Here is a 25,919-nt window from a genome sequence, read left to right on the forward strand (position 1 = left end):
GTGTTGGGGGTATTTCTTTGTGTAACCAAGTGTATCTCTGTGTAACCACCCTGCCTGTTCTGGAACTTGCTCTGTGGTTCAGGCTGGCCTTGAACTCACAGAGATCCTCCTGTCTCTATCTCCCGAGTGCTGGGATTAAAGGCGTGCCACCACTGCCCAGCTTAAGGGGTATTTTTGACAATTTTTCCTTAGCATCCTTAACATTCCTTACTCTAACATGCCATGTGATGGATAATGGAGAAATAAGCACTCCCATTTCTGAAGCACGTGTTAATCCCACTGAACAAGACTATAAAGACCAACAACCCAAATTTTCTGGTCGAATTATGCAAGCTTTATTTCTGTCAGACAGGGCTATCTCCCTAAAGCGGGATTTGAGAGAGTAACACTGAACACAGGAAAAATGAGGTTTTTCTATAGCCTCCAAACTGCAAGGCTAGGTGGTTTCCAAGGATTTGGGTTACGTAGGAACTTGGTGGAACATCTCCAGAAAACAGGTCAAGACATGGTCACACTTAAGTTTTACAGAAAACAAGAGCGAACTTATTTTGACCTTGTAACAAGATGGCTTCTAATCTTAAAATGGATTTAGGCTGGTCCATCACATGGAGAGGTTCAAATGGGATCAAAACAAAAAATGTCTATACTTTGCCAGCCCAGGCTTGAGGAGTGACCTGGAATTGCTTTGTCTGAGGGCAGGGGGGAGCATCAGGAGATGGAAAATCCTAGCTCCCGGACCAATGTAGAAATCTCCAAGTGGCCTGTGAATCCAAAGTGAGAGATTCTCCCCTGCATCCAGTCAGGGTGACTTCTTTATCCCTTGGACAATGTCATTTGCAAAGGTGGCAGTTTGCGCTGGTGACGTCCCTGGGTGCAAGACCTCTGGGGGCATTACCAGGCAGTGCACATTTGTCTCAGGAAACACTCGGAGGTAGGTTTCTGAAAGTATGGGTAACGTTTCCAAGAGGGGGTCCTCCTTGTCGTCGTTGTGGCGCCTTTTGTCTGCAGTGCAAAGCGGTGGGCATGACCGCACTACCACGGGCGGGTTGGGGAGCACGCACCGGGCACCATTTAACGGATTAGAAAATCTAGGTCACCACCGGCCTGCGTCGGGCACACGGGCCGGCACCGAAATCGCATCTGTTAAGGACCTATCAATGCCCTCCCCAACGCCGCACCGCTAAATGAACTAACGGACAAACTTATTAACAGAAACAAAATCCCCCCCGCACCACTGCCCGCGGCTTCCACACCAGAGAACTGGAATTTTCTCTGGCCGACTATCTGTGCAACCCGTACACCGAGCCAGACGACGCAGCCCTTCCCTCGGACGCAGCCCCGTCTGCGCATCACGGGTCCCCGCCCCTTCCGGCCACTCGCGGGTTCCGGAGTAGGCTGGGCCTGCGCCGGAAGTGCGGTACCGCCGCGCTCTGTGTGCCCCGGGAGGCCCGATCCTTCCGGAACCGCCAGCTATAAGTGGTCACTCCCTCAACGCCCGGAACTGCTCTGAGTAGTTACAGACAGAACCGCCTTAACCGGTGACGGTCCCGTGAGGTGGGTGCAGCCGTGGTCGCCCTAGCCCACGATCGCAGCATCTGGGTGGACATAGCAACAAGGGTTCTGCTAGTGTCATAGATTATTTAAAAAAAGAGCAGCTGTAGAGAGAGAGCAAGGCGGGAAGAAAGGCTTGGTCTGACTTTACAGGGGCCACGTTTATTCACGGCGAGGGAGCATTTTGTCACCCACAGATGCAGATAGCAAAAATGCCTGCAGAGGAACATGGGATGCAGCCTCTTAGAGGGGCAGAAGTGGGTGGAAATGACTTTGGTAGCCCACTAGGGAAGCTGGGAAGTGTAGTCTTCCAGCAGGAAACTATCCATCGTTTTTTGTTTTGTTTTTTGCTAGTGTGAGCTCAAAGGCTGGTTGAGTGTTATTTAAAACATCTCTCAGCAAATGGTCAAAACCTCGGTTGGGGTGAGAGATCATAGCACACCCTTCTTTTAGTAGAAAGGTGGGAGAGAGGAGGCTGGCAAGTTTGTATGCCGTGGAACTGTGGAATGCCCAGGGTGAGTTGAGCTGAACACGGCTGGTGGGGTGCAGCGGGGTAGAATTAGGAGGCAGGGTCCCTTCTGAGCATGCTCCTGGGAACGATTGGCAGAATAATAAAGAGAACGTCCTAATCTAACCAGACAACACATAGTATGAGCAGAGGCATCTCCTAGTCCAGGTGAACAGATGCCAGAAGATTGTTCATCTGAAGGTTGCAGGTTTTAGGATCAAAGGCATGAGATCCCAAGTGCTGGGATTAAAGGTGAGTGCCACCACTGCCTGGCCTCTAGTGGCTAACTCCATACTCTGATCTCCAGGCAAGCTTAATTGATTAGAGCACAAACAAAATATCACCACAGATACCTCTGGTCCAGCTCCTGGAGAACATAACTGTCCTGTGACTTTTCACAGCTGACTTCCAGAGAAGGAACTGCAGAGTACATGAGCAAAGCCTCTAGCCTAGGACTCTGCAGGCTAGCTGCTAATTTAACAGGGAGTGAGTCACGTAGCACATTGTCTCTGGTCTCTTGGTACCAAGAGCAGCCCAGGTGCTCAGAATCCAGAGATCTGGAGCCATGCAGCCCCAGAAACACTGCTCACTCCTGAGGTTAGTCCCCATCAGCATGGCTTAGTGAATGACCACAGGACCTTTGCATGCTTTGTCCACAAAACAAAACGATCAGGTGCCTCTGACCTCAGACACTGAAGAAAAAAGAACAGTTAGTTGGCAAAAATGATGAAGACAGGTCCAGTGTGCAGGGGACCATGAGACCCAGCTGGAAGAATAGAATCACACTTCGCCAAGGAGTTGTGTCCTGAGATTGCTTCTCACTGTCGATTGTGTATTTCACTGCCTCATGCTCTTTGGTTCTCTTTCTTGTCTGGCCTCTGGCCTTGAAGTCCCCAGAATTACAGAGGGTGACTGAGAGGCATGATTTTTATATTGCCTTGCTGCCTGGGCTCATCTTCTCATTCTTCCGAGTTTCCAAGCGTATTGAAATGGGAAAAGATAAGTCACCCTAGAGAGGACACTCCCAGGTTCAGTGGGACAGGAAGACCCTGCTGTGAGCACCAACTCTCCTGTGACCAGGCCCAAGAACCCAGCTGCCACCCTAGCTTATCCCAGGCCTGACTTCAACACCAGAGCTACCAAGACCTCCCCTTAGACTTAGCTGGGCTGAGGGAAGACCTGTCAAAGACAGGGTAAATTGATTTTCTGGGCATAAAGATGACCTTGTGAATACAAGGGGGAAAATCAGGACCTCTCGCTCCTGGAAAAAAGCATGAAAAAGACTTGTCCTTACGAAGAAGCAGCCCTTGCTCCCTACCAAGTGGCACATTGGTCTTGTAGCTGACCAAGTTTTCCTGGAGAAGCAGGGAGAAGGTTCTATACCCAACTGCCTACATTGGGAAGAGAAAAACATGTTCTTTGGAGAAATCACTATTTCCCAGGTGAAATGCTGGCCATGTGGGCAAAGTAAGCCAAAAGGAGGCTCCAGAACTCATGGCTGCAAACTTGTGCCTGTCCACCTGAGAAGGTGTCCAGGCAGAGGTGTGGGAATGGAGAGGGAGGAGAGAAGGCGGTGAAGAAGACAAGCCTTGGCTGCTCACTGTTGGCCAGGCCTCCTCTAACCTAACTGTCCAGCCCTTCCTTCAGCTTTCCCACGTGACTATTCATGACAGGTTGGAGGTAAACCATTCTAGGGAAGATGTGGAGACAGGGCAAGCTGACATCCTCATGGTCCCTGTCTTAGTCATGGTTCCTATTGCTGAACACCATGACCACGACAACTCTTACAGTGGAAAATATTTAATTGGGGCTGGCTTACAGGTTCAGAGGTTCAGTCCATTATCATCGTGGTGGGAAGCGCAGTGGCGTGCAGGCAGACATGGTGCTGGAGAAGGAGCTGAGAGTCCTACATCTGGACCCATAGGCAGCAGGAAGAGAGAGGGGGACACCGGGCCTGGCTTGAGCATCTCAAACCTCAAAGCGCCCCCCTCAGTGACACACTTCCCCCCAACAAGGCCACACCTCCTAATAGTGCTGCTCCCCATAAGCCTGTGGGGGCCATTTTCATTCAAACCACCACAGTCCATCTGACACCTTAAGAAGTATATGAAAGTCTGGGTGGTGGTGGTGCATGCCTTTAATCTCAGCTCTCAGGAGGCAGAGGTAGGCGGATCTCTGTGAGTTCCAGGCCACCCTGATCTACAGAGTTCCAAGACAGCCAGGGTTGTTACACAGAGAAACCCTGTCTGGGGGGGGGGGGGGAGTGTATATGAAAAAGCTCTTGTGTCCTGGCATGAGGAAGAAGTCAGGGCCTGGGCCAAGCCTTTAAGAGCCCCCTGGCTTGAAATGTCTTATCAGAAAGGAAGGATCACAGAGGTTGATTATGCCCCACATTTCCCAGACCAAGCCCATTCCGGACATCCGAGAGGTTTTGTTTGTTTCATGGACGTAATACCAGCTGCATCTCCTGTGTTGGGTGTCAGACTGTTGTCAGGCAATGTAAATCTCAGGGGTGGTCGCACATGTTAGTCCTGGCCCATCAGTAAGCAAGGGCTTGAGTGGGAAAGGGGTCCAGCTGTGGGCAGCCCAGGTGAGGGGGTGACGGGGACAGTGGGTACAGCAGGAGGGCTTGTCTGCCAGTGCTGCCGGCCCTGCTGTGGTGCGTTACCTAATACCCAGATGTCCCACCCCTGGAGGGGACAGGAGACACTGACACAGTTGGTACTGGGGACAGCTGAGCAGCTTTCTCCAGGCTTTGACTCTGCCGTCCCCCACAGCAGTCAGGGACAGCAGGATGGCCTATGTAGCCCTGGTTAGCTGCGTGCACAGTCCTGGACGTACAGCATCACAGAACTCTTTGTCTCCTCCAAGCTCTTCAGAGAGTCCAGGGCCCAGAGGACTGGAATGTTACAGGCTAGTGAGCTGACAGAGGAATGACTATCATGAAGTCAAGAATACCCTCCTCAGATGTACTGTTGAGAGGGTGTGCAAGATCCATGCCTAGCCTCGTCAAATCCTTGGTGGGGAGCTCATTGAAGACAGTGCCAGTGAGTAGCCATCACCGATGGATGGTGCTCCGAGCCTGCTTTCCTCGGAGGATAGGACACTAAGCGGTGTTGTGTTGCTCATGTGAACTTAGTCTTGGGAGCCCCCAGAGCCTTCCAGCTACAGGCTCTGAGCAGCCTTGGCATTGGTAGTGACCAAATGTTCTTTGTAGGTGTAACTACCCATCTAGCCCGGACTCCTGAGTCGGGGCCGGCCAAAGTCTGCAGTTTGGGAATGGTATTTGGAATGAAGCCTGCTTTTGTTTTTCTATCCGAGTGAACTTTTATCCTCTGTGGGCAGCATCAACGTTGTCCCTCCCCCACAGGCAGATTCCTTCTCACAGTGACATCACACACACGGGCTCACTGTCCCACAGCCGCCGATGACATGCTTGCCCTCCCCACGTTTCAGAACTGTCCTAGGCACTCCTGCTCCTTGCTCCAAAATGGCTTCCTGGACTTCTTCACCTCCCCCAGCCTGCCCTATTGGGCTGTGGTGCCATGCCTTCAGCTGCACTGTGCCGTCCAGCACAGGGTGGTCATTGCCTTCATGCTGACCTGAGAAGTGAGGCGGAAGCAGAGGAGCTGGTTGGGGAGCTAGGGGGGTGGGAGAGTGGTTGCCTGGAGTTGGAGCAACAGTGTGAAACCAGCTTACCTACCCTGTCCTACCCCTCTTGACTTCAGTTTCCTCTGTGCCTAGGACTAAATGTCTACCTACCTCTCAGGCCTTAGAGCTCTAGCCAGAGGTATAAGTTGGTCTGCATACTCTGGATACCATTTTAATTTTAGTGATAATGTTGGAAAGATGGAAATAACATTTTTGAGTGAATGAAAGACGTTACAGCATGTTCTCATTGAGTCTGCATGCCTGGAAGGTGGCAATTACCTGCTGTCTATTTAAAAATAAATCTAAGTCAGGAGTGGTGGAATAAGTCTGTAATCCTAGTTCCCAGGGGTGGGGTGGCATGGAGGAGAGCAGGGGGATTAAGAACTCAAAGCCAACTTGGGTTACATGAGACCCTGTCTTGGCCGGGGCGGTGGTAGCGCATGCCTTTAATCCCAGCACTCGGGAGGCAGAGCCAGGCGGATCTCTGTGAGTTCGAGGCCAGCCTGGTCTACAAAGCGAGATCCAGGACAGGCACCAAAATCACACAGAGAAACCCTGTCTCGAAAAACAAAAAAAAAACAAACAAAAAAAAAAAAGAGACCCTGTCTCAAAAATATCAATAAAGCAGCCAGTCAGTAAAAAAAATTAACTTTTCCAAAAGGAACCTCTTAGGATTAATAAAGGTATATCATAATAGTTACTAGAAAAGTCAAGTATCAATATTTTTAAAGTCCAGATTAGAGCCAAACTGGCAATACGGGTCCTAAACTTCATATAGCATGGATGTGACCATTGGAGTGAGCCAGAGCCTCTTCCCCAGGTTGGGGCTGTGTCCTGCTCTGTTGCTTAGATGGTCTCAGGCCTTGGCTGTCTTGGCCATTCACTCCGAGAATCAAGGCTGGTGGGTCTGCCATTGTGGGGGCCTCTGCAAACACCATGGCCAGAAAGTATCCATGTGAGGCAAGAAGAAAGTCCAGTTTAACATGATTCAGTAGCCGGTGTTGGTTCAAACCTCTAGAGTCCAGCACCAGGCAGGTTATTTTAGGCATTTTTAAGTACAGTATAATTTGGAAAAAAGTTTTCTGGTGTAACAATCTCATTCGCACAATAAAGTTTAGGGCATAATTACATTGAAACTCCTTTCAAAGTACATGTCACCTCTTCCCTAAAGATGGGTTCTGTAGATAGAATACATGCGTCATCTTAAGGTCCCAAGGGAGGATCTGGTGTGATCTTGGTCATACAGATAGCACAGAGGTCACCTAGGCTGCTAACCACTTCCATTCCCAACCCTCTGAGCAGAAAACAGGTCTCTCTCTCTCTCTCTCTCTCTCTCTCTCTCTCTCTCTCTCTCTCTCTCTCTCTCTCTCTCTCGGGTTCCTGTGAGCACAAGGATTTCATGCTCTCTGCATGGCATCCTGCTGTTCCCTGTAGCACAGGACACAGATGCTCAGGAGAGGCTGGCCTGACTGTCTCTCTCTCTCTCTTTAGGGCCCCAGCAGAGATGAAGGAGAGCAGCTGGCTGATCCCCAGAGACACCACATCCCTGTGACTCTAAGCACTGCAGGGCCAGACCATCTGAATCGTCAGTATCATGGAGCCTCCTGGAGAGAAGCCAGGAGAGACCGAGATGCTGAGCATCACACCCCAGCTGCTGAAGTCCCGCTCTGGAGAGTTTGCCCTTGATTCCATCCTGTTGCTGAAACTTCGGGGTTTGGGGCTGGTGGACCTGGGCTGTTTGGGGGAGTGCCTGAGCCTTGAGTGGCTTGACCTATCAGGCAACGCACTTACCCACCTGGGCCCACTGGCATCCCTGCGCCAGCTGGCTGTGCTCAATGTCTCCAATAATCGGCTCACAGGGCTGGAGCCACTGGCAGCCTGTGAAAACCTGCAGAGCCTCAATGTTGCTGGTAACCTGCTGGCTACTCCTAGCCAGCTGCAGTGTCTGGCTGGGCTGCAGGGCTTGGAGCACCTGAGGCTCCGGGACCCTTTGGCCCGGCTCAGCAACCCGCTGTGTGCCAGTCCCTCCTACTGGGCTGTGGTTCGAGAGATGCTACCTGGTCTCAAAGTCATAGATGGGGAACGTGTGAGTGGGCAGGGCAGTGAGCTGTACCAGTTATGCCGAGACCTGGACAGTTCCTTACGCCCCAGCTCCAGCCCAGGCCCCAGAGCAATAGAGGCTCAGCCATGGGTGGATCCTGACTACTGGGAATCCTGGCCCATGCAGAACAGCTCCATTTTGGAAGAGGCCTGCAGGCAGTTCCAGGACACACTGCAGGAATGCCTTGACCTGGACCGGCAGGCCGGTGACTGCTTGGCCCAGGCCCAGCAGGCCCTGAGCCCGGCAGAAACCACCTCTTCCTTTGTCTTCTGAATGCACCTCACAGCCCAGGTATTCTCATCATCGTGATGTTGCCTACATCTCTTTCCTACCCCATGCCCTTGCCTCTCTGGTTTTCTCTGGTCACTGACCTTGCAAAGTAGGTTGTTCATTTACCCCTTTCTTGAGAGCATCCTAACTCCGGCATCTCCCCAAGGACACTTCCTGCCCTCCTTCCACACGAGCAGGGACATGCTTTCCGGCTGGCCTCTAGCAGGTATAGGAGATTCCCCTCACGATCTGGCAAATGCTGCAGCCAGGCCCAGGGGCATGCTGAGCCGGGGCTCTCCCAAGTGCCGAGCCTGAGGCTTTGTGGGCAAGGTTACTTGCCACCTGCTAACTGATTAAATAGTTCTCTGCTCATTTGGATCATTTCTTGTCTCTTCCTCAGCAAAAGTGCAGGCTTCCATGCCTCCGTTTTGGTCCTGTAGGAGATTCTACACTCACCCTACGTGCTCCTTCCTGTACTAGGCAGGAAGTGTGGGGACTCACTTACACACCCAACCCAGAGCTTTCCTTATATGTGCAGGTTGAGCTGCGGGAAGAGCAACAACACAAGGTTGGAAATGAACAGACTCAGCAATTTTATTAGCTTGGAATATTTCGTCTTTGGGAGCCGGTGTGCTTCCACTGGCTGCTGCCACAGCTGCACAGGAAGATGGAGTTCTAGAGAAGAAGGGGAAACCAGACTGAGTACGAGCGAGGTGGTTTTGGTCTGATCTTAGCTTCCAGCCCAGTTTCGCACACCCCTTCTCTGCCTCCCTCAGTCCGGGTTTTTATGCCGAGGGCTCTCTCTCCCCCCTCCAATAGCCTACCTGTGCAGGGCTTATTTGGGCTGCCGGGACCTGGAGAAGGCAAACTGTCCAGGGAAGAAGTAGCTGCGGGGGTCCTCGCCAGCCTGTGCTACCTTAGTGCACTGGACCTCCTGAGGCTCCTGCCAGGACCAGTGTGCTGCAGCGGTGCCTGGGGGGAGAGGCACCGCCGCAGCCCGGGGAGTGTCTCAGCCACCCCGTCCCACTCTCCTTCTGCTTCCGGTGCTGATCCCACAGACCCAGGCGGGGGCTGCTCCCGCCCCCTCCCTAACCTCTGTCCCTTCTTACCTGAGGCCCTTGCCTCAGTATCGGACAGTGGACCATCCGGCCCAGAACTTTACCCTTGGGGTCCAATTTGATGCAGGCCAGGCATTTCCGCTTTCTCTGGGGTGGAGAGTGTGAGAGAGGGAAAAAGGAGTGAGGACACCACGAAGGTCAGTGGGGCCTGACCTTGGCGTTCTCTAGAGTGGAGGGAGGTAGTGGTTTAGAGAATGTGCCCGATAGGTCCAGATATTCGAACACCTGGTCTCTGGTTGGTGGCTGTTTCGGGACGGTTAGGTTTGACTTTGATGGGGAGATGTGTCACTGGGGCAGGCCACTCTTTCTGCTTCCTGCTTGCTTTTGAGGATGTGAGCCCTCAGATTCCTGCTCTGGATGCAGTGCCTGCGGGTAGACGCATCTCCCTGCCTCCCTGCCATGATGGACTTTTATCCCTCTGGAACTGTGAGGCGAAATAAAGCTTTCCTACTAGTTGGTTTGGGTCATTGTGTTTTATCACAGCAACAGAAATATAACTAATCCAAGGGGTAAGGGGATAGGCAAGCCAGATGGACATGCAGTCCACCCTGGGGTAGGAGATTTTTAGAAGTTCTCTTCTTTGGGCCTGGTCTTAAGAAGCAGCCCAGACTGCTCTAGAACTTGTGGTTCACCTGCTTTAACCTCCCCAGTGCTGGAATTTCAAGTGTATACTACCCTGCCTTGCCTGCAGACTGCAGTACTTGTGTGGGAATCATTCCTGTGTGAGCATGTGTATGTTTACTGCTCACATGCCGTATTCTGCATGGGTGTATTCACAAGTGCTTGTGTGAATGTGCAAACATGTATAAAGGCAAGAACCCTCCCCAGATGGTGTCTGTTTCTGTTTCTCTCTGGTGTGTGTGTGTGTGTGTGTGTGTGTGTGTGTGTGTGTGTGTGTGTGTGCGCGCGCACTCACGCACGCTCTGTGTCAGACAAGGACATCTGGGTGTCCTGCTATATCCTCTTTCATTCCCTTGAGACAGAATCTCTCACTGAACCCGGAATTAGGCTGGCAGCCAGCCAGCCTTGAGTATCCTCTGCATACTACTGTGCAGGAGTTCTGGGCATGTGTGGCCACACCCAGCTGTTTTCATATGGGTGCTGGGGATTCAAACTTAGGTCTTCATGCTCGCACAGCAAGGGCCCTTACCACCTTGTCCTAATATTTACATTCCCCCCTAAGATTTAATTTGGACAAAAGGTCCTCGAACCAAGATCTTGTAAATCACCAGTATAACCCAGTCCCTTCCCTTCCCTGATGGAGGGAACCAAAACCTTCAGTGACCCACAAAGCTGTTAGTTAGAGAGCAAGGACCTTAACCCAAAGTGCTGTACCTTCAGCCCAGAGGTCACGCCACAGCAGCAGTGCCCCTTAGGGAGGCTGATGACTGTGAAACCCTGTAGCGAACCGGCCATAGTCTGGTCGGGGCACAGGAGAAGCTCCATAGAGACGCTCTTTAGGAGGAGCTTAGACGGTGGTCCCACTCTGACGGAGAAATTTCCCTCTTCCTTGCAGACAGCCCCCAGTGATGAGCACAGGGCTTCTCGGGGCTCCAGTTCATACCCAGGCAGCTGCTCCCGTCAAAAGAGCCCTTCACTCACCCCGTTTGGTTTGACTTTGCACTCGGGGTTTTTCCAGTCCTTCTTGAGGCAGCTGGTCTGCTGGAGCTTAAATTCCAACTTCACAAAGGTGCCAGCTGAGAAGAGCTACAGACAGACAGACAGACCAGAAGGCCAGCAGGTAACTCCTCTCCTCCCGCAAACCCCGTACCTTAGAGTTGGCACAGCCTGGGGGGATGGCTGCCTGGCGTTCCCTGGTCTCCAGGGCGGCGGCCCTCCGCCCCCTACCCCGTCACAGCACTAACCACTAACCGTATCGTCAGCGCTGTCCACCCCGACCTCTCGGAAGGCCCACTGCACGGGCGGGTGTTTGTGGAACTCCTCCAGGGCCACCTGTAACCCCCTGCGCTGTGTCTCGCTGAGCTCCAGCTCTGTCCCGTGTATGCCCACCACGCCCAGCCAGAAGGCCAGGGAGATCAGCAGGCGCTTCATGGCTTCACCGCACGCCTTCGGGTCCTGCAAAGATGGTGTATGGTCTTCAGCTCTCAGAGCTGGGGTGGCGGTGGGGGTCACCTTCTCCCCTGACCTATTCCTGGGGCCAGGAGAAGTGGCCCTTTCCGAATCTCCACTGGGAATCCAACTGGCCCTTCCCACTCTGCCAGGCCTTGTTTCCTGGTGCCAGCAAAGTTTTAGAGTTCCCTGTCAACAGACCCAGGAAGTAGTCCGGCTGGCTATGGCCACGATAGCCTCTTTCTGAGCCATGTTCTCTTCCCTCTGGGTCTTCCCGTCATCTCCCAAATCCCCAGCCCCTCTCTGGTACCTTCAAAAACACCAGGTTCGTTGCTCTAGCGCAGCCTTTCCCTGTGCGGTCCCTGGGGCAGCTCCCGGGAAGCTGTTCCCTCTCGCCCTCTCATCTCCCTTTTCTCTCCTTTGGTCCCCACAGCCCCGCCTTTCCCCACTGACCCTTCTCCCCGAGTCCGGAGTTTTGGAGTTTCCCGTTTCCCAAAGTCCCCTGACCTTCCTCTTGGCTTGGGCCAAGGGAGGGGGAGGGGGAGGGCCTGGAGCACCAAATGAGACCGGCTACAGGCTGAATATTTTTCAGAAGACGTAAATGTGGGAGGACATGCCAGCCCAGGGCAGATGGGAACTGCAAAATGCTTAACCCTCCCTGCACCAGGGCTGCAGCTGCCATCAAGACAACTGTCCCCGGGGTGGGTGTCCCTCCACCCCTGTCCCAACCTGGCTCCGGGTTCCCTAGTGTCAGACAGATCTTACCCCCATTGCCTCTTCTTCTCCAGCCTCTGTCTCTGTCATCTTTCAGCCTGTGACTGGGGTCACTTGAGGGAATGACTTTTGGAAGAACTTGGTTTGAACAGGTGATCTTCCACTAGAAAGCCACAGATGGGGAAACTGAGGCTCCTTCAGTACCAAGGTAGAAGGTTTGTTGCTTTGGCTTATCTTGTGTGTCCAGTGAGAGAACGCCCGTGCCGTTGGCTAGCTGCCTTCGTCTCCGTTCCAGGCGTCCGTCTCTCTCCTGTTACCTCCTTGCTGATGTCTCTCACTCACATCGGCCTAACTTGGGCTGGCGTTAGTCTCTTCCTTGCAGAGGCTCCAAGCAGACCCTCCCTCCTGCGGCCCTGCCTCCAGCTCCACTCCTCAGATCCACCACCCCTACTTCCTGGATCTCCATGTGTAGAAGTGCGAGGCTGGATGTGTTTCTACCTACCTAGTGCCCCCCGCCCCCCGGATTGGCACCTGCTCTTTGACCCTGACTCATGTCTCCAGCTAGACGGCCAAAGACTTGAACATGGGCAGATACCTTATGTTACTGCTTCCTATCTGAGGAGCTGAAGCCTTTCCAGGTCTCTGCTGGCCAGGTGGACCATTCCCCTGAGGGCTGAAGGACTGATGTGCTCTCTGAGGAACTTTCTTTTACTCAGGGCTGCCCTTTCTTTCCAGGGTGATGGAATCCCTAGGGAGACTTTCCTGCCAGTCAACTCTTTCCAGGAATGCACCCTGAGAAGGGAGGGCGCTCCTGCGGGGCTGCCATCCTTGGTGGCTCCACATGCTGCTTTTCCTGGCCATTCCTGAGGTCCCGTCCTAAGTGAAACGACTTAAGGTCTCAGACTGGCTGTAGGGGTGTTAGGGGGCTCCAGGTAGGACAGAATGTCTGCTGAAACTCAGAAGGGAAGGAGAGACAGGTGTCCAGATACTGGCTCAGCTTCTGGGTACCTTGAGCAAATGGGAAAGGCCTGGGACGGCGTATCATTAACAGTCTCATGGATCCCTAAGGTTTGTTATCTGAGACCTTAGGGCCCAAGTGTGGTCCCTGACCGGCCCGTTAAGCGGGGCTCTGTTGTCAGTCCCCAATTACACAGACAGATAATAGTGAACACAGAAAAAGGTTTACTAATGTGGCCATATTGGGAAGACGACAAAGAGCTGCAGTGACCCCAGAGTCTGTCTTCCAGGCATGGACATAAAGTTTGGATTAAATTTTTAAAAGTATTTTGTAATTTTTGTGTATGAATGTTTTGCTTGTGTGCATGTCTCTATACTACATGTGCATGCCTATCATCCACAGAGTCCAGAGAAGGGCATCAGATCACCTGGAACTAGAGTGACAGAAGACTGGCCACCATGTGGAAGCTGGGAACCAAACCTTGGTCCTCTGGAAGAGCATCCAATATGTTTAACCACTGAGCATCTCTCCAGCCCCTGAAATTCCGTTTTAAATGGACTGCGAGGGGTGTGCATATTTAGCAGTCTCGGTCAGATGTTGTAGTCCCACTGAGGTCACAGTTGTCACCGAGCCACCAGTGCCTCCTCTAGTCACACTTGTAAGATGGTTGACGAGTTGCCAGTGTGGCATTGAAATCTCTCTGAGAGAGAAGTTCCTCCTGGCTGGCACCAGGCTCCAGCCTTTTCATTATTTCAACGTGAGATTCTTTAGTGCTGCAGTCTTCTCTCTTCCCAAGACTGTTACAGTCCTGAGTCCTAACAAAGGCAGGCCCCTGAAACAGGGTCTCACACGGGCCTCCCGGTGTGGCAGAAAGGTGGGGTCTTACTCCCTTTGCTCAAGTTGTTGAGCAGGGAATGGGAAACTTAGGGAAAGTGGCTGGCTGGCAGAGCTGGGCATAAAGCTCTCTCCACGCACTGTTCATACCCTGCCAGATTCTTCATATAGAGCTAAGGGATTCTTTACCGTGTGCTCTGAGGGTCCCAGCAAGATCTTCAGCCCCAAGAACCCCTCACTGGCATTTCAGTCTGCAGCTACCAGTGAGCAGAGATAAGAGATGGTGGTCCAGTTCTGCTTCTGTTGCTGTGAAAAAATACCTTGAGAAAAGCAACTTTGAGGGAGAGAGGGCTTAGTCTGTTTGCAGGTTATAGTCCATCATTGGGGGGTAGTCAGGTAGGGACTCAAGCGGCTAGCCAAGTCATGGTCAAGAACACAAAGGGGACGGATGCATGCATACCCGCTGCTCAGCAGCCCTCTCTACTCATTCATGTGTAATCCAGCCTAAGCCCAGGTGACGCCCACTTTCAGGCTGTGTCGTCTCACATCAATGCATAATCAAGACAATCCCCAGACATGCCCACAGGCCCACCTGATATATACAATCCCCCACTGAGACTCTTCCCCGGGTGACTGTAGATTCTGTCACATTGACAACTAAAACTAACCACCACCGATGGCAACTATGGTTCCCAAGAGCTTTCTGATCCAGGGTCAATAGGCACACATGTGGCAAGTGTTTCCCAGCCCAGGGCTCCATTCTGGGGGATGCCCTGGGGACTGGTGACCAGAGACTTCCAGTATGGGACTTGAACTGAGGAAATGGCAGCTGCGTCCTGCATGTGGAGGGGCATGAGAAGGGACACCAATCCTAGGATGAGAGAGGGAGGCTGGGAGCAGGGTGGTGGGAGTGGATGACGGAACAGCTCTTGTGACTGTAGGTAATGGCCACACAAATTCCCTTTAGTGATTCTTGTGCTTCTACGCCTGTGGTCTCTGTTCTTCTAGCTAGAAGTGATTTGTCTCGATGCAAAGGCAACCAGTTTGAAAATTACCTGTCCATATCAAGTCACTGGTTTTTAAAAATCTCAACTCAATATAACATATATTTAAAACATTACATTTTTGGCACTGGAGAGAGGGTTCTGTGGTTAAGAGTGCTGGCAGGTCTTCCAGAGGACCTGAGGTTAGCTCTCAAGCACCTGTTTCAGGCAGCTCATAACCACCTGTAACGTTGGCTCCAGGTTCTGGGGCTTCTGACCTTCAAGGGCACTTCCACTCACAAACCCAGACACACAATTATAATTGTTAGCTGGGCGGTGGTGGCGCATGCCTTTAATCCCAGCACTCAGGAGGCAAAGCCAGGCAAATCTCTGAGTTCGAGGCCAGCCTGGGCTACCAAGTGAGTTCCAGGAAGGGTGCAAAGCTACACAGAGAACCCCTGTCTCGAAAAAAATAAATTATAATCTTTAAAAGGTAAACTATTAACATCTTGGTCACATTAGCCACATGTCAAGCTGGCCAACTCATATGTGGGTGCTGGCTGCTTTACTGGATGGTAGATAATACAGGAAGAGTTATCAATCATGTGAGTTAAAACTAAGAATGAATCATACATGTCTACTGTCCATAGAGATACATGGGATCTTTCTCGAAAGAAAAGAAACTTATAATAGTGGTTGCCTGTGAGGGAAGGAAACTGTACCTTATTTTTAAAACTTTCTCAGCCTGTGGATAATTTGTCTATTAAACTTCAACAGTGATTCTAAAAGCTTTAAAAAGTTACACATAGGTGCTAGCACACACACACACACATGTGCATACGCATACACACACACACACACACACACACACACACACACACACACACAGTGCCATTGGGGTGGTTGTGTATTGAGTAGAGTGGAGGAGAAGGTGTCTTTATGGGAGTCAATTGGAATCGTCTGCATGAGAGAGGAATGGAATATGGCCAGGACAAACATGAGGGCTGAGATGAAGGAAAAAGGAGACTGGACATCCATTCCCTGTGAATAGAGCATCAGGGCTGGGAAAAGGTAAATCATATCTCTGCACACCTAGGACTCCATTGTAACCCACCATGGTTGAATGGAACAAGTCCAAGGATTCGGGGCTGGTGAGTCGTCGTGGGGCTCCGTGGCTGCTGAACTGGAGTTGGTGGCTGTGGCTTCTCTGAAATGTTTTCTGTGCAGCGGCAGTCGCTGCTCCAGCGCTGTGTATGGAGTGGCTGCCCCTTTTCAGGACTGAGACCCAAACGCTGTTGGAATCATTCACTCGGCTTGCTTTTGCTATTGCCCCAGCTGTAGCCCACTGAGCTTCTGGTGACTTCTAACACAGTGGTTCTCATCCTCCCTAATGCTGTGCCATTAATACAGTTCCTCATGCTGTGGTGACCCCCAACCACCAACCACAGCATTATTTAGTTGCTACTTCATAACTTCAATTTGCTGCTGCTATGAATTGTAATGTAAATATCTGGCATGCAGGATACCTGTGGTGGGATCCCCAAAGGGGTTGCGACCCACAGGTTGAGAACAGTGTGAAAGGGACACAGCCGTTTAGCTCATCCTACGGGGATCTTAGCTCGTTCAAAAGCTTCTTGAGCCGTTCTGTCCCAGCCCCACATGGCCTCCTTCTTTACCAAGTGTTTCCTAAACCTGTAAAGTGCTCAGAGGTTAGCATTATGTCATAGGTTATAGGGTATGTTTGAGACAGCTCAAAGGGACAGGAGGCAGAAAAGAGACAGGCGTCTGGCCGACAGACAGGACTTTGTGTTAGCACATAAGGTGAAGGGGAGCTTTTCTCCTGCAGAGGTGATCTGCCTTGGGGAAAAGCTGATGCAGCCCTTTATAGGACAGGGTGAAGGGCTTGAGAGTGGGGGGATTGTAGCAGCCATGGGAGCTACGTGCAGTTCTGCAGTCTGTCTTTCCTGAATTGTGTGACTCTGTAAACATTATCTCTGTAAACAGTCTTTCTGGGATGACTGAGCAAGACCATCTTTAATGTTGTAGGAATCCTGTTTCACCACCAAGACTTTCTATTAGTCTAAACTCATAAAAGATATAAAAACGGGGGGGGGGGGAGTAGGGGTGCTGATCCTTTTTTAGCCGCTTTCTGCTGAGGAGGGTCATATTCAGGAGGAGATAGTTTAGGGTCCATTGAAGAGGGGTCCTCTGGTCACTTAGCAGGAGGAGCGTTTTAAGTTGATCGGCTTTGAAGGATCATGCAGTTGCCGTGATGCATTTCTGGGGAAAGTTTGGAAAAATAATTAGAAAGAGCTGTAAATAGATGGTTTGGTTATAGAGGAAAACTGAGAGGTTTCCCAGAAAGGTGGATGGAGTGGGGGGAGAAATAGGGGTGGGAGGCAGTGAGCTGGTGGAGGAAGTGTTGTAAGTCCATTCAGGGTGACAGTGACAAGTCCCACTGCCAGGAAGGCTGCCCCGCAGTGAGCTAGCAGAAGCAGCAAGGAGCCACAGAGCACTGGGGGAAGGGACCCAGAGAAAATGGAGGAATGCAAGGGGCTGGCCTGGGGTGAATGGGACGAAAGTTCCTTCCAGCCAGAGCTGCTCTGCAGCATTTGAAGGTCTTTTTGCAGATGTATCAGGAAACAGTGTTGTAGGGTGAGAGCCATTGGGAGAGCTTACGTGGAACATTTTGTTTGGTTATAACGTGAAGTTCAGCAAGTAAAACATTTAAAAGACAGGGTAAAACCATAAGTATATGGACAATAAGGAGGAAAGGAGAGATCCGAGGGAGGAGCCAAAGTTGGAGGGAACCAGAAGCCATATGCAGGAGGAGGCTTGTGGTTGAATTTTGCCTGGGTCTTGTGTCTTTAGCCCCATCTCAGACCAGTTAGAATTTGTAGGTGCAGAAGCAACATCATTTGTGGAGGAGGGCACAAATCCCATCCTTAGCAGCCATCAGATCTAGTCTTGGAGTACCGCAGTAGACAAAGGATTGAGTTGGTGCTCAAGGATGTTAAGCTGATCTGAAATGTAAGGGTTTTTTAGTTGTGAGCTGGTGAGACAGAAAGGTTATTTGATGTGAAGAAGGCTTCAGTCCAGCTGTTTTAGTTCCGAGTCCTGAAAAGAATGGCAAGAAGAGGCATGAGTCGGATGGCCCATGGCCCAGTAGTCCACCTTTTAGGAGTCACGGGAAGTGCTTTCATGGGTTTGGAGGTACTGATCTGTCTTTAACTGCTTCACACTGACAAAATGGGTGATGTAGAAGGGGCAGAAGTTAGAGCATCTTAGAGTAGGGTCCAACCATGGGCCCACAATAAAACTCAACAGATGACAAAGATCCATAACATAAGTCAGGAGATAATAACTGTACAGCCTGTGGGGAACATTAAGAGACAAAGTTAATGAGGAAAGTTTTTTTACATCAAGATTAACATAAGTTAATATGAGGTTAAATATAAAGTTAACATACACACACACACACACACACACACACACATGGTTAAATGCAACTGTACAACTGGCTGGACCATGTACAAGAGTTCTGTAGAAGGATAAGGTAACTGTAATCAGCTGTTTGTTTGCATCAGACTCCTGTCTAAGGAACAAGCACCTGGAAGCTTTAGTAAAAAGAAATCAGTTAAAGTCAGCATCTGATTGACAATTTAAAAGAGAAATAGAATCCTAGTGTGTCATTTTTAATAGCATTGTCTAGCAAAGTTTCCAAAGACACCGCTTGGCTAGTCTGAGTGACTTTCCAAAGCTGTGAGTTTGGTGACAGTATCTGGCAGCCTCTTCTAATCGGGATTCACGGGTAGTTAGGGTGTGGACCCTGGGATTAGCTTTTGCTAAGAGGCAGAATTAACAAAACAGGGTAAAGATTATGACCGATTGAACTAGCATCCAGGTCCCATACCAGTCAGGCTTAGGGACAGTGTTCCCCTGTTCACAGCATCCTCATATGTCAGTTCAGGAGACATTTGAGTGGAGAGTAATTGTATTTGTCTCTCTGTTGTTTGAGACATTTTGGATGTGGGCACAGACACTGAAATCCTCTCCCAGGCAAGAGAACCCACCCCCGTCATGTGAGACGTGAGGAATAATTCATCTTCCCTATAGATAGGAGGAGGTTCCCTGCTCTGGCCTACACAGCCACAGACAGAAGCAACAGACTTTTGGAAGGTCTCATTTCCCCGAGTATCCTTATTCCATATTGAGGCTCGCCTGCAATTTCCTGTGGTGGGGAAGGGTACACAGCATGGGGATGTCCTGCCATGCAAGTGCATTGTAAATTTCAGCCATGTTACTCAGCATTCAGTTTTTCTATAACCTGGTTTTTTTTTTTTAAATATACCTAATTTTTAATATTATTTCACATTAAATAAACTTTCAGTTTACTAGAAACATATGTTGAGTTACTTGTTTTAGGCTTAACTTTGATAAAATATACAGAAGACTACATTATTGGAGATTTAAATTGGTCTCTCCCGCTAAGCTCATCTCTGTAAATGAACTGTATTTGTATTTATTATTTACAAGGTGACTGATAATTGGCTTTTGTTTGTTTGGTTGGGTTTTTTTTTTGTTGTTGTTGTTTTTTGAGACAAGGTTTCTCTGTGTAGTTTTGGTGCCTGTCCTGGATCTCACTCTGTAGACCAGGCTGGCCTCGAACTCACAGAGATCTGCCTGCCTCTGCCTCCCAAGTGCTGGGATTAAAGACGTGCACCACCACCCGGCAATAATTAATTTTTATTTCTTAATTATCTTCAGCAGTTTTTAATAAAATAGTAACTTTTGTTGTTGTTGTTTGTTTGTGTTTTGAGACAGTATTTCTCTGTGTAGCCCTGGCTGTCCTGAAATTCGTTCTGTAGACCAGGCTGGCCTTGAACTCACCTGGGCCTGACTCCCGAGTGCTGGGATTAAAGGCGTGTGTCACCACCGCCTGGCTAAAATAGTAACTCTTATAAGATTAGGATTTCATAATTTTGTTTCTATTTAATAAAGTTTGAGCAGCTGCTGCTGAGAACCAGCTCTCAGCAGCTCAGGAACTGAAGAGGAGATGTGGAGTCAGGGACTGATCATATAATTAATTGACTTTTTTATCTAAGGGAGTAAAACTTACCTCTCTGGGGCCTTTGAAAAAGGGGAATACACACACACCTTCAACGTGTCAAGGTCTCTCTCTTGATTTTTTCCCCTTCTTTCCTGATGTTCCCATTTGTCTCTTTTCTGATGTTTTCCTTCCAACTTGCTTTATTTTTTATTTTCTTTATTTTTATTTTTTCCTTTACAGCTTATATAACCCAGCCAAATCTTTCAAGCAATATAAAAATTAGAATGTGGTTGCAATCTATTTTTAAGTGAATGATTACAACAAATACAAGTGAAAAACGGCATGTTCCCACTACCCTTACATGATTAAACATTTTATGTATTATAGGTAAAAAACAAATTATCCCAAGGATCCACATACATTCATGTCTAAGCAACTTGTTAATAGATTAACAAAGTTTAAGCAAGCAAGGCATTTTTCTCAGTCAGTTCTTTTACTGGAAGGCTGCATTTTGCAGTTACAAAGAAAAGATCAATCATTTTATTATTTATCTCAAAATGTAATCTTATAAAAAATCTTAAAAGAATCACAAATCTAAGCTTTTATATATTAAAAACAATCAATAATTGCTACTTAAATTCTCAGGGTGCATATCCACTCATTAACAGTTTTTAATTAAATCATATCAGAAAGCAGAGGGCAAAAATGGGTACAGGAAATTAATCATCGCCTTTGGTCACCAACCCATTATAGCAAGAAAGGCACGTTTGCTAGTAATAACCAGGCAGCCTTTGCTCTTACTTCTTGACCTCAACAATTCCCTCGTCCAACCATTAAAAGTGTGCTTTTCTAAACTTTAAATTGTTCCCCAAGATTTTCTACCTCAAAGCCATTAACAAAACCCCTGTAACCTAACTTTACTAACAATTCTACATGTCTAAATTCTTCCTAAGGGTGGTGGTTGAATCATTAATCTGCTCCAGCATCAATGCTTGGAAAAGTCAATCACTATAGTTATAAGTACCAGTAACACTGCCCAGCGAGGAGCTAGAAGCCTCCTTAGAGTTTTCATACAACTCATATATAATGAGGGACACAGTGGCCTTGAGGGCAACAGTCAGACCTGTGCTCAGTAACAGCATGGGGTCCTCAGGTCCTAGTCCTCAGGGCTCTGCCTCTCCAAGGCTCACTCAGAGTCACTTATGGTGACTGCCAAGCCGTATTCACGAGTTCCAAAGCTGCTGCTGTTCCTCTCACATGGACCCTGACACTGAGCCTTTTGGTTACAAGTTTTAAACTAACGTTTCTTTACTTGAAATTTTACAGCTTTTTAAGCCACACCCTCAATGGTCTTACAGATCCTGAGATAAAGTTTACATTTCAGCAAGAGCTTCAGAGAGATCCATTACCTTGAATGGTGGAACATTTTTGTAATAGAACCAAGAAGAGGGGGAAGTATTCAGAAAATTACATTTAGCCATTTTACTTTTTATATGTGTTTCTCCAGAATAAAAAAAAAAATTTAAGTACCATGAGACATAACAGTAACAACTAAATTTACTGTTTGTTGTAAGAAAGTTTTCTAAGGGGAGGTGTTAGGCAACATTTGGGGCCTTTACTCAGTATAGATAACCATTTTCTCATTGCTGCACAGGTGGGCGACCTCCCCATTTTTTTGTTTTTAGCCTGTACACCCAGAAATCCTTGAAGTCTCCTATAATTAGGGTCTAATTGCGTACAGCTGGGAGGAGTGACCCACAGGTGGCGGCCTGATGACCTTGCTATCTTAAATCCCATCTGTGGTTATTTTAAGCCGGCAAGGCTAAAGTTATTATTGAGAGATTTTTTAGACAGAGCATCTTTTCCATCCATAACCAGTTTGTTCCTGTTTCACCCGCAGATGGAAGCAGACAACCTGGAGAACTTGACCAATATTTGTTCTCTTAAGAAGATGTCAAATTGCCAATAATATCAATATCTGTAACCTAGAGACCATCAAACAGAACACTATAAAAATACAAGCAAGAGTACCCAGACTTGGGGGGGTGGGCAGAAACAAAAGCAGACAACAGACACGAGGCAAAGGATTCTCAAGAGCAGAAAGATTATCCTAGCTCAGCTGAGAGAAACAGGCTTGGAGACCCAGCAGAAACAGCAGGCATCTTGGTTCTGGATGTGGTTGCAAGCTGGGGCTGAGTGGCGGGGATGAAAGTGTGTTTGGGGTGTGTGTGTGTGGTGGGGGGAGGTGGCTTGGACTCTTCTCAATTTCATTTTATGAGGATATCTAAATCGATTTAGATACTGAAATTTGTAAGTTCCAAATTTGACTAGCAGTGGCCATTGTCCAATATACATGGAGGAAAGTTTTGGGTCAAGAGCTGAACAAGTGTGGCTGGTCTGAGGTCTCCCAAATGGAGCTCTTTTAGATTGGCCTACAGACAGGCTAAGGAGGTATCTTTTGGTGCAGACAATTTGGAACCCATGGTGGGTGCAAAACTAAGGTAAAAATGGGTCAAATCAGGCCACCTGGAGATGTCCCTCAGGTTTCAAATTGACCCAACAGATCTGAAATGTAGGAGGGACATCCCCATTCTTGTATGTTTCCAGGAGCTGAGAGACTGTGTGGCCACTGGAGAGTTCTCGGAACTCTCTTCCAAGCAATTCTCACAGCTTGTGGAAAGCTCCGGTTCAGAGTCTCAAGACGAGACAGAGTGGGACTCCTGGAGCCCCTGAGGCCTAACTGGAGCCCCTCTGAGTTAGGCCCCATGGGTTACCTTGTCCTGACATTTTGCTGTGTTAGATTCCTGGTCTGATGGCATGGAGAATTAGCCTTCCCCCTGGAGGTCAGACTGAGTCAGAGCAAGACAGAGAAAAGAGAGAAGGGTGGAGACAGAGTGGAAGAAATGGCTGCCTGAGGGAGGTGAGTGGGGCCCGGGGACAACCAGATGAGAGCAAGGGAGACCCCTGTGGAGGGGTCGGCTTGCTAGTGAACCCTGGATACCCTTCCCAGGTTTCAACACCAAATGTTAGATTTTTCCAGGGTGTAAAGAGACAGAAGGCAGAAAAGAGGTGGAGTCTGACCTTCAAGGGATGAGATTGTCTTTGTTAGCACGCGGTGAGGAGTAGCCTCCCTCCTGCAGGAAGCTGAGGGTCTGCCAAGGAGAAAAGCAGACTGTGACCCTGTGAAGGGCTTGAGAATCGGGAAGTGGTTGCGGCCATGGGGGCCACATGTAATTCTACAGTCTGTCTTTCCTGAAATGCCTGCTTCCCGCAAGACATTGTCTTGGGAGATGGGTTATCTCTGCAAACGTGCTTTTCTGGGCTGACTGAGCAAGATCATGGGAACCTTGTAGGAATCCTGTTTTACTACCAAGGTAGTCAGTGAGCAAGATAGAAAGCTAGCCATGGGCCACGGCTTCACGACAGATAGTGGGTCTGTGACAGCAAACTTGGGAAAGTACCCAAGATCTACTGTTGCCCTTTCCAAGTGAATTCAAATTGGTCTTAAAATCCAAGAATGACTTCATTTCCCCTTCAAGGGTGTGAGGCAGGGTGTCCCCAGTAGTACAATACCCCCAATGTCCTCTGGAGGTGGGGAAAGCACCCTTTACATATGTCTGCCATAGTGCTGGTCTGCTCCTGCATTTGCGTGTATGGACTTGTCTTATGCTCTGTCTCACACAGGTGGTCCCTAGTCCTGAGGTCTTTTTAGTCTTTCTCTCTGCCAACAGGCTCATTCCATATGCTATTCTCATAGCTCTCATGCGCCAGTTTTCCTGCCCTTATGTGCCTTCCTCAATGAGAAATAAAATTTTAATGTAAGTGGGTCCATTTTGACAATGCAATATATGTATACATAACAGTATTAAAAACTTTGTAGTTACTCTTTTAGAAAAGTTTAACAACTAACAAAAAACTTGCATCATTATAAAATAAATATTTCATGCTCGCTTAATGAGTGAGAAATTTTTTTAAAACTCGAAGTAGTCAGAATGCAAATACTAATCTGGATATTGAAGACACCCAATTCAGAGACCATGAAATGCACTCAAGGATCTACCACTAGATGGAGCAGCTGAGCAGGAACGGTGCCTATTCTTCAATTGGGACATTCTAAAGGTTTTTTTTAAAATATTATTTTATAATTTAATTTAATTTTGCATATCAGCCATGGATTCCCTTGTTCTCCCCCCCCCACCTTCCCCTCAGCCCACCCCCCATTCCCATCTCCTCCAGGGCAAAGACTCCCCTGAGGATTGAGTTCAACTTGGTAGATTCAGTCCAGGCAGATCCAGTCCCCTCGTCCCAGGCTGAGCCAAGTGTCCCTGTATAAGCCCCAGGTTACAAACAGCCAGCACTGAGGACAGGTCCTGGTCCCACTGCCTGGATGCCTCCCAAACAGATCAAGCTAATCAACTGTCTAATCAACTATCTCACTTATCCAGAGGGCCTGATCCAGTTGGTCTAAAGGTTTTCAAATCATAGGGCTGTAGAATTTCTTCCAAACTTGCCAGCCTTCATTGGTTGTGACTTAACCCTAAGAATACCTTCCAACTCCACTCTGACCCAAACTCATGTCAGTTTATGGTATTGGTTTTCTTTTCTTTTCTTCTCTTTTCTTTTCTTAATGTGCCTTGGTGTTCTGCCATGGATGTTGGGTCCCCTGGAACTAAAGGTGCAGGTAGCTGTGAGGTGCCATGTAGGTGCTGGGAATTGAACCTGGGTCCTCTGGAAGAGCAGTCAGTGCTCTTAACCGCTGAGCCATCTCTCCAGCCCCCTGTGGTATTGGTTTTCTGCCCCACACATGTTTGCTTGGAACTGCCGTCCAGCATGGCATAGACAAGGGGCCGGAGATCTGGGAGAGACGCTTTGGTAATTTATTTTTGTCAGTGTGTATATGTGCATGCATGGGGGGAGGGTACACATGTACCTGTGTGCATGTGTGTGGAAGCCAGAGGAGAAATTTGGGTATTGCTCTTCAGAAGCTACACACCTTGTTTTTGAGGCAGGGTTCCTCACTAGCCTAGAGCTCACCAAGTAGGCTAGCTGGGCTGGCCTTTTTTTTTTTTTTCTTCCAAGAAAAACCTTTAAAATATTTTATTATGTTATTAAATATACTACATATTATGATACAACATACCATTCATAAACTATAAATGTGATCTGTTAAAATTCTAGTATGGTGTCAGGTTGACATGATAATGGGATGTTATTATGTAGTTGTTAATGTTCATGTTGTTGCAGTATTTTCTAATTTCAAATAATATCAAAACAAAAGCTTTCTTAACTGGTGCTGAGATGTGTTTTCTGGTGTCCTAAGAAAGCGAAGGCAGAGGCCTGGCAGTGGTGGCTCACGCCTTTAATCCCAACACTTGGGAGGCAGAGCCAGGCAGTTCTCTGTGAGTTCAAGGCCAGCCTGGGCTACAGAGCGAGCTCCAGGACAGGCTCCAAAACTACACAGAGAAACCTTGTCTTGAAACCCCCCCCCAAAAAAGAAAGGGGAAAAAAAAAAAGAAAAAAAGAAAGCAAGCCCAGGCAGACTGCTGATGTGACACCTGAGGTTTCTGGGCTAACTGAAGATGTATGCAGGTTTGGTCTTGACAGCATACCAGAGGGTACAGACTGAGGTCGAGGCGACTGTATTGGTCTCCTTTCTGTTGCTATGGTAACACACCACGTCATATGGAAAGATGAGTTTATTTGGGTAAGTAAGAGTCCATAATGTTGCAGGGGCATGGTAGCAGGTGGCCCTACCAGGAAGCTGAGAGCTCACATCTTAAACCAGAACACGAAGTAGAGAGAGTGAAATGGAAGTGAGGCAAGGCTATAAATTCTCAAATCTTGCCTCAAGAGGCATACTTCCTGTAGCAAGGCTGCACCTCCCCCATAACCTCCCTAAACAGTGCCACCAACTAGAGACCAAGTGTTCAAATACTTAGGCTTATGGGGGACGTTCATTCAAACCACCACACTGACGCTAACAATTCTTTCATGTCATCTGAGTGGTTCTACTGAAAGGGAGTTTGGGCAGGCAGGAGCCACAGCTGAAGGTTTTGGTTATTTGGTAAGCAAGTACAGATGGCACCTGCAAACAACAGCACCTGCCACCGC

At 48.8% G+C, this 25,919-nt stretch overlaps 2 protein-coding genes across 4 annotated transcripts; one reads left to right on the forward strand and one right to left on the reverse strand.

The window, feature by feature from the left end:
- The first annotated feature begins 1,393 nt into the window (after positions 1–1,393).
- Positions 1,394–8,459, forward strand: Lrrc61 (leucine rich repeat containing 61). Of its 2 annotated transcripts, none has more exons than XM_028879618.2 (2): positions 1,394–1,554; positions 7,202–8,459. In XM_028879618.2, the coding sequence occupies exon 2, from the start codon at positions 7,305–7,307 to the stop codon at positions 8,082–8,084; it is 780 nt and encodes a 259-aa protein (XP_028735451.1). In that variant the 5' UTR covers positions 1,394–1,554; positions 7,202–7,304; the 3' UTR covers positions 8,085–8,459. The 2 variants fall into 2 exon arrangements, with proteins under 2 accessions (XP_028735451.1, XP_037059597.1); XM_037203702.1 differs by lacking the exon at positions 1,394–1,554 and adding an exon at positions 1,566–2,311.
- Positions 8,460–8,650: 191 nt separating this feature from the next.
- Positions 8,651–11,828, reverse strand: Rarres2 (retinoic acid receptor responder 2). 2 transcript variants are annotated; one of them, XM_037203703.1, is made up of 6 exons: positions 11,723–11,828; positions 11,072–11,275; positions 10,802–10,906; positions 9,191–9,286; positions 8,906–9,024; positions 8,651–8,756 (listed from the first exon to the last, which is right to left on the reverse strand). In XM_037203703.1, the coding sequence occupies exons 2-5, from the start codon at positions 11,249–11,251 to the stop codon at positions 8,917–8,919; spliced, it is 489 nt and encodes a 162-aa protein (XP_037059598.1). In that variant the 5' UTR covers positions 11,252–11,275; positions 11,723–11,828; the 3' UTR covers positions 8,651–8,756; positions 8,906–8,916. The 2 variants fall into 2 exon arrangements, with proteins under 2 accessions (XP_037059598.1, XP_028735452.1); XM_028879619.2 differs by lacking the exon at positions 11,723–11,828 and adding an exon at positions 11,580–11,710.
- Between the last annotated feature and the right edge of the window lie 14,091 nt (positions 11,829–25,919).

The sequence above is a fragment of the Peromyscus leucopus genome, chromosome 3 (genome assembly GCF_004664715.2).
Source record: "Peromyscus leucopus breed LL Stock chromosome 3, UCI_PerLeu_2.1, whole genome shotgun sequence".
Taxonomy (NCBI): Eukaryota; Metazoa; Chordata; class Mammalia; order Rodentia; family Cricetidae; genus Peromyscus; species Peromyscus leucopus.

Excerpts from the sequence above, each read along its gene's own strand:
- Lrrc61 (XM_028879618.2), top strand. The coding sequence starts at position 7,305 with ATGGAGCCTCCTGGAGAGAAGCCAGGAGAGACCGAGATGCTGAGCATC.
- Rarres2 (XM_037203703.1), bottom strand. The coding sequence starts at position 11,251 with ATGAAGCGCCTGCTGATCTCCCTGGCCTTCTGGCTGGGCGTGGTGGGC. Across the intron at positions 9,287-10,801 it reads GCAAAGTCAAACCAAACGGG|AGAAAGCGGAAATGCCTGGC; the intron begins GTGAGTGAAGGG and ends TCTCCACCCCAG. Across the intron at positions 9,025-9,190 it reads TACTGAGGCAAGGGCCTCAG|GAGCCTCAGGAGGTCCAGTG; the intron begins GTAAGAAGGGAC and ends TGGTCCTGGCAG.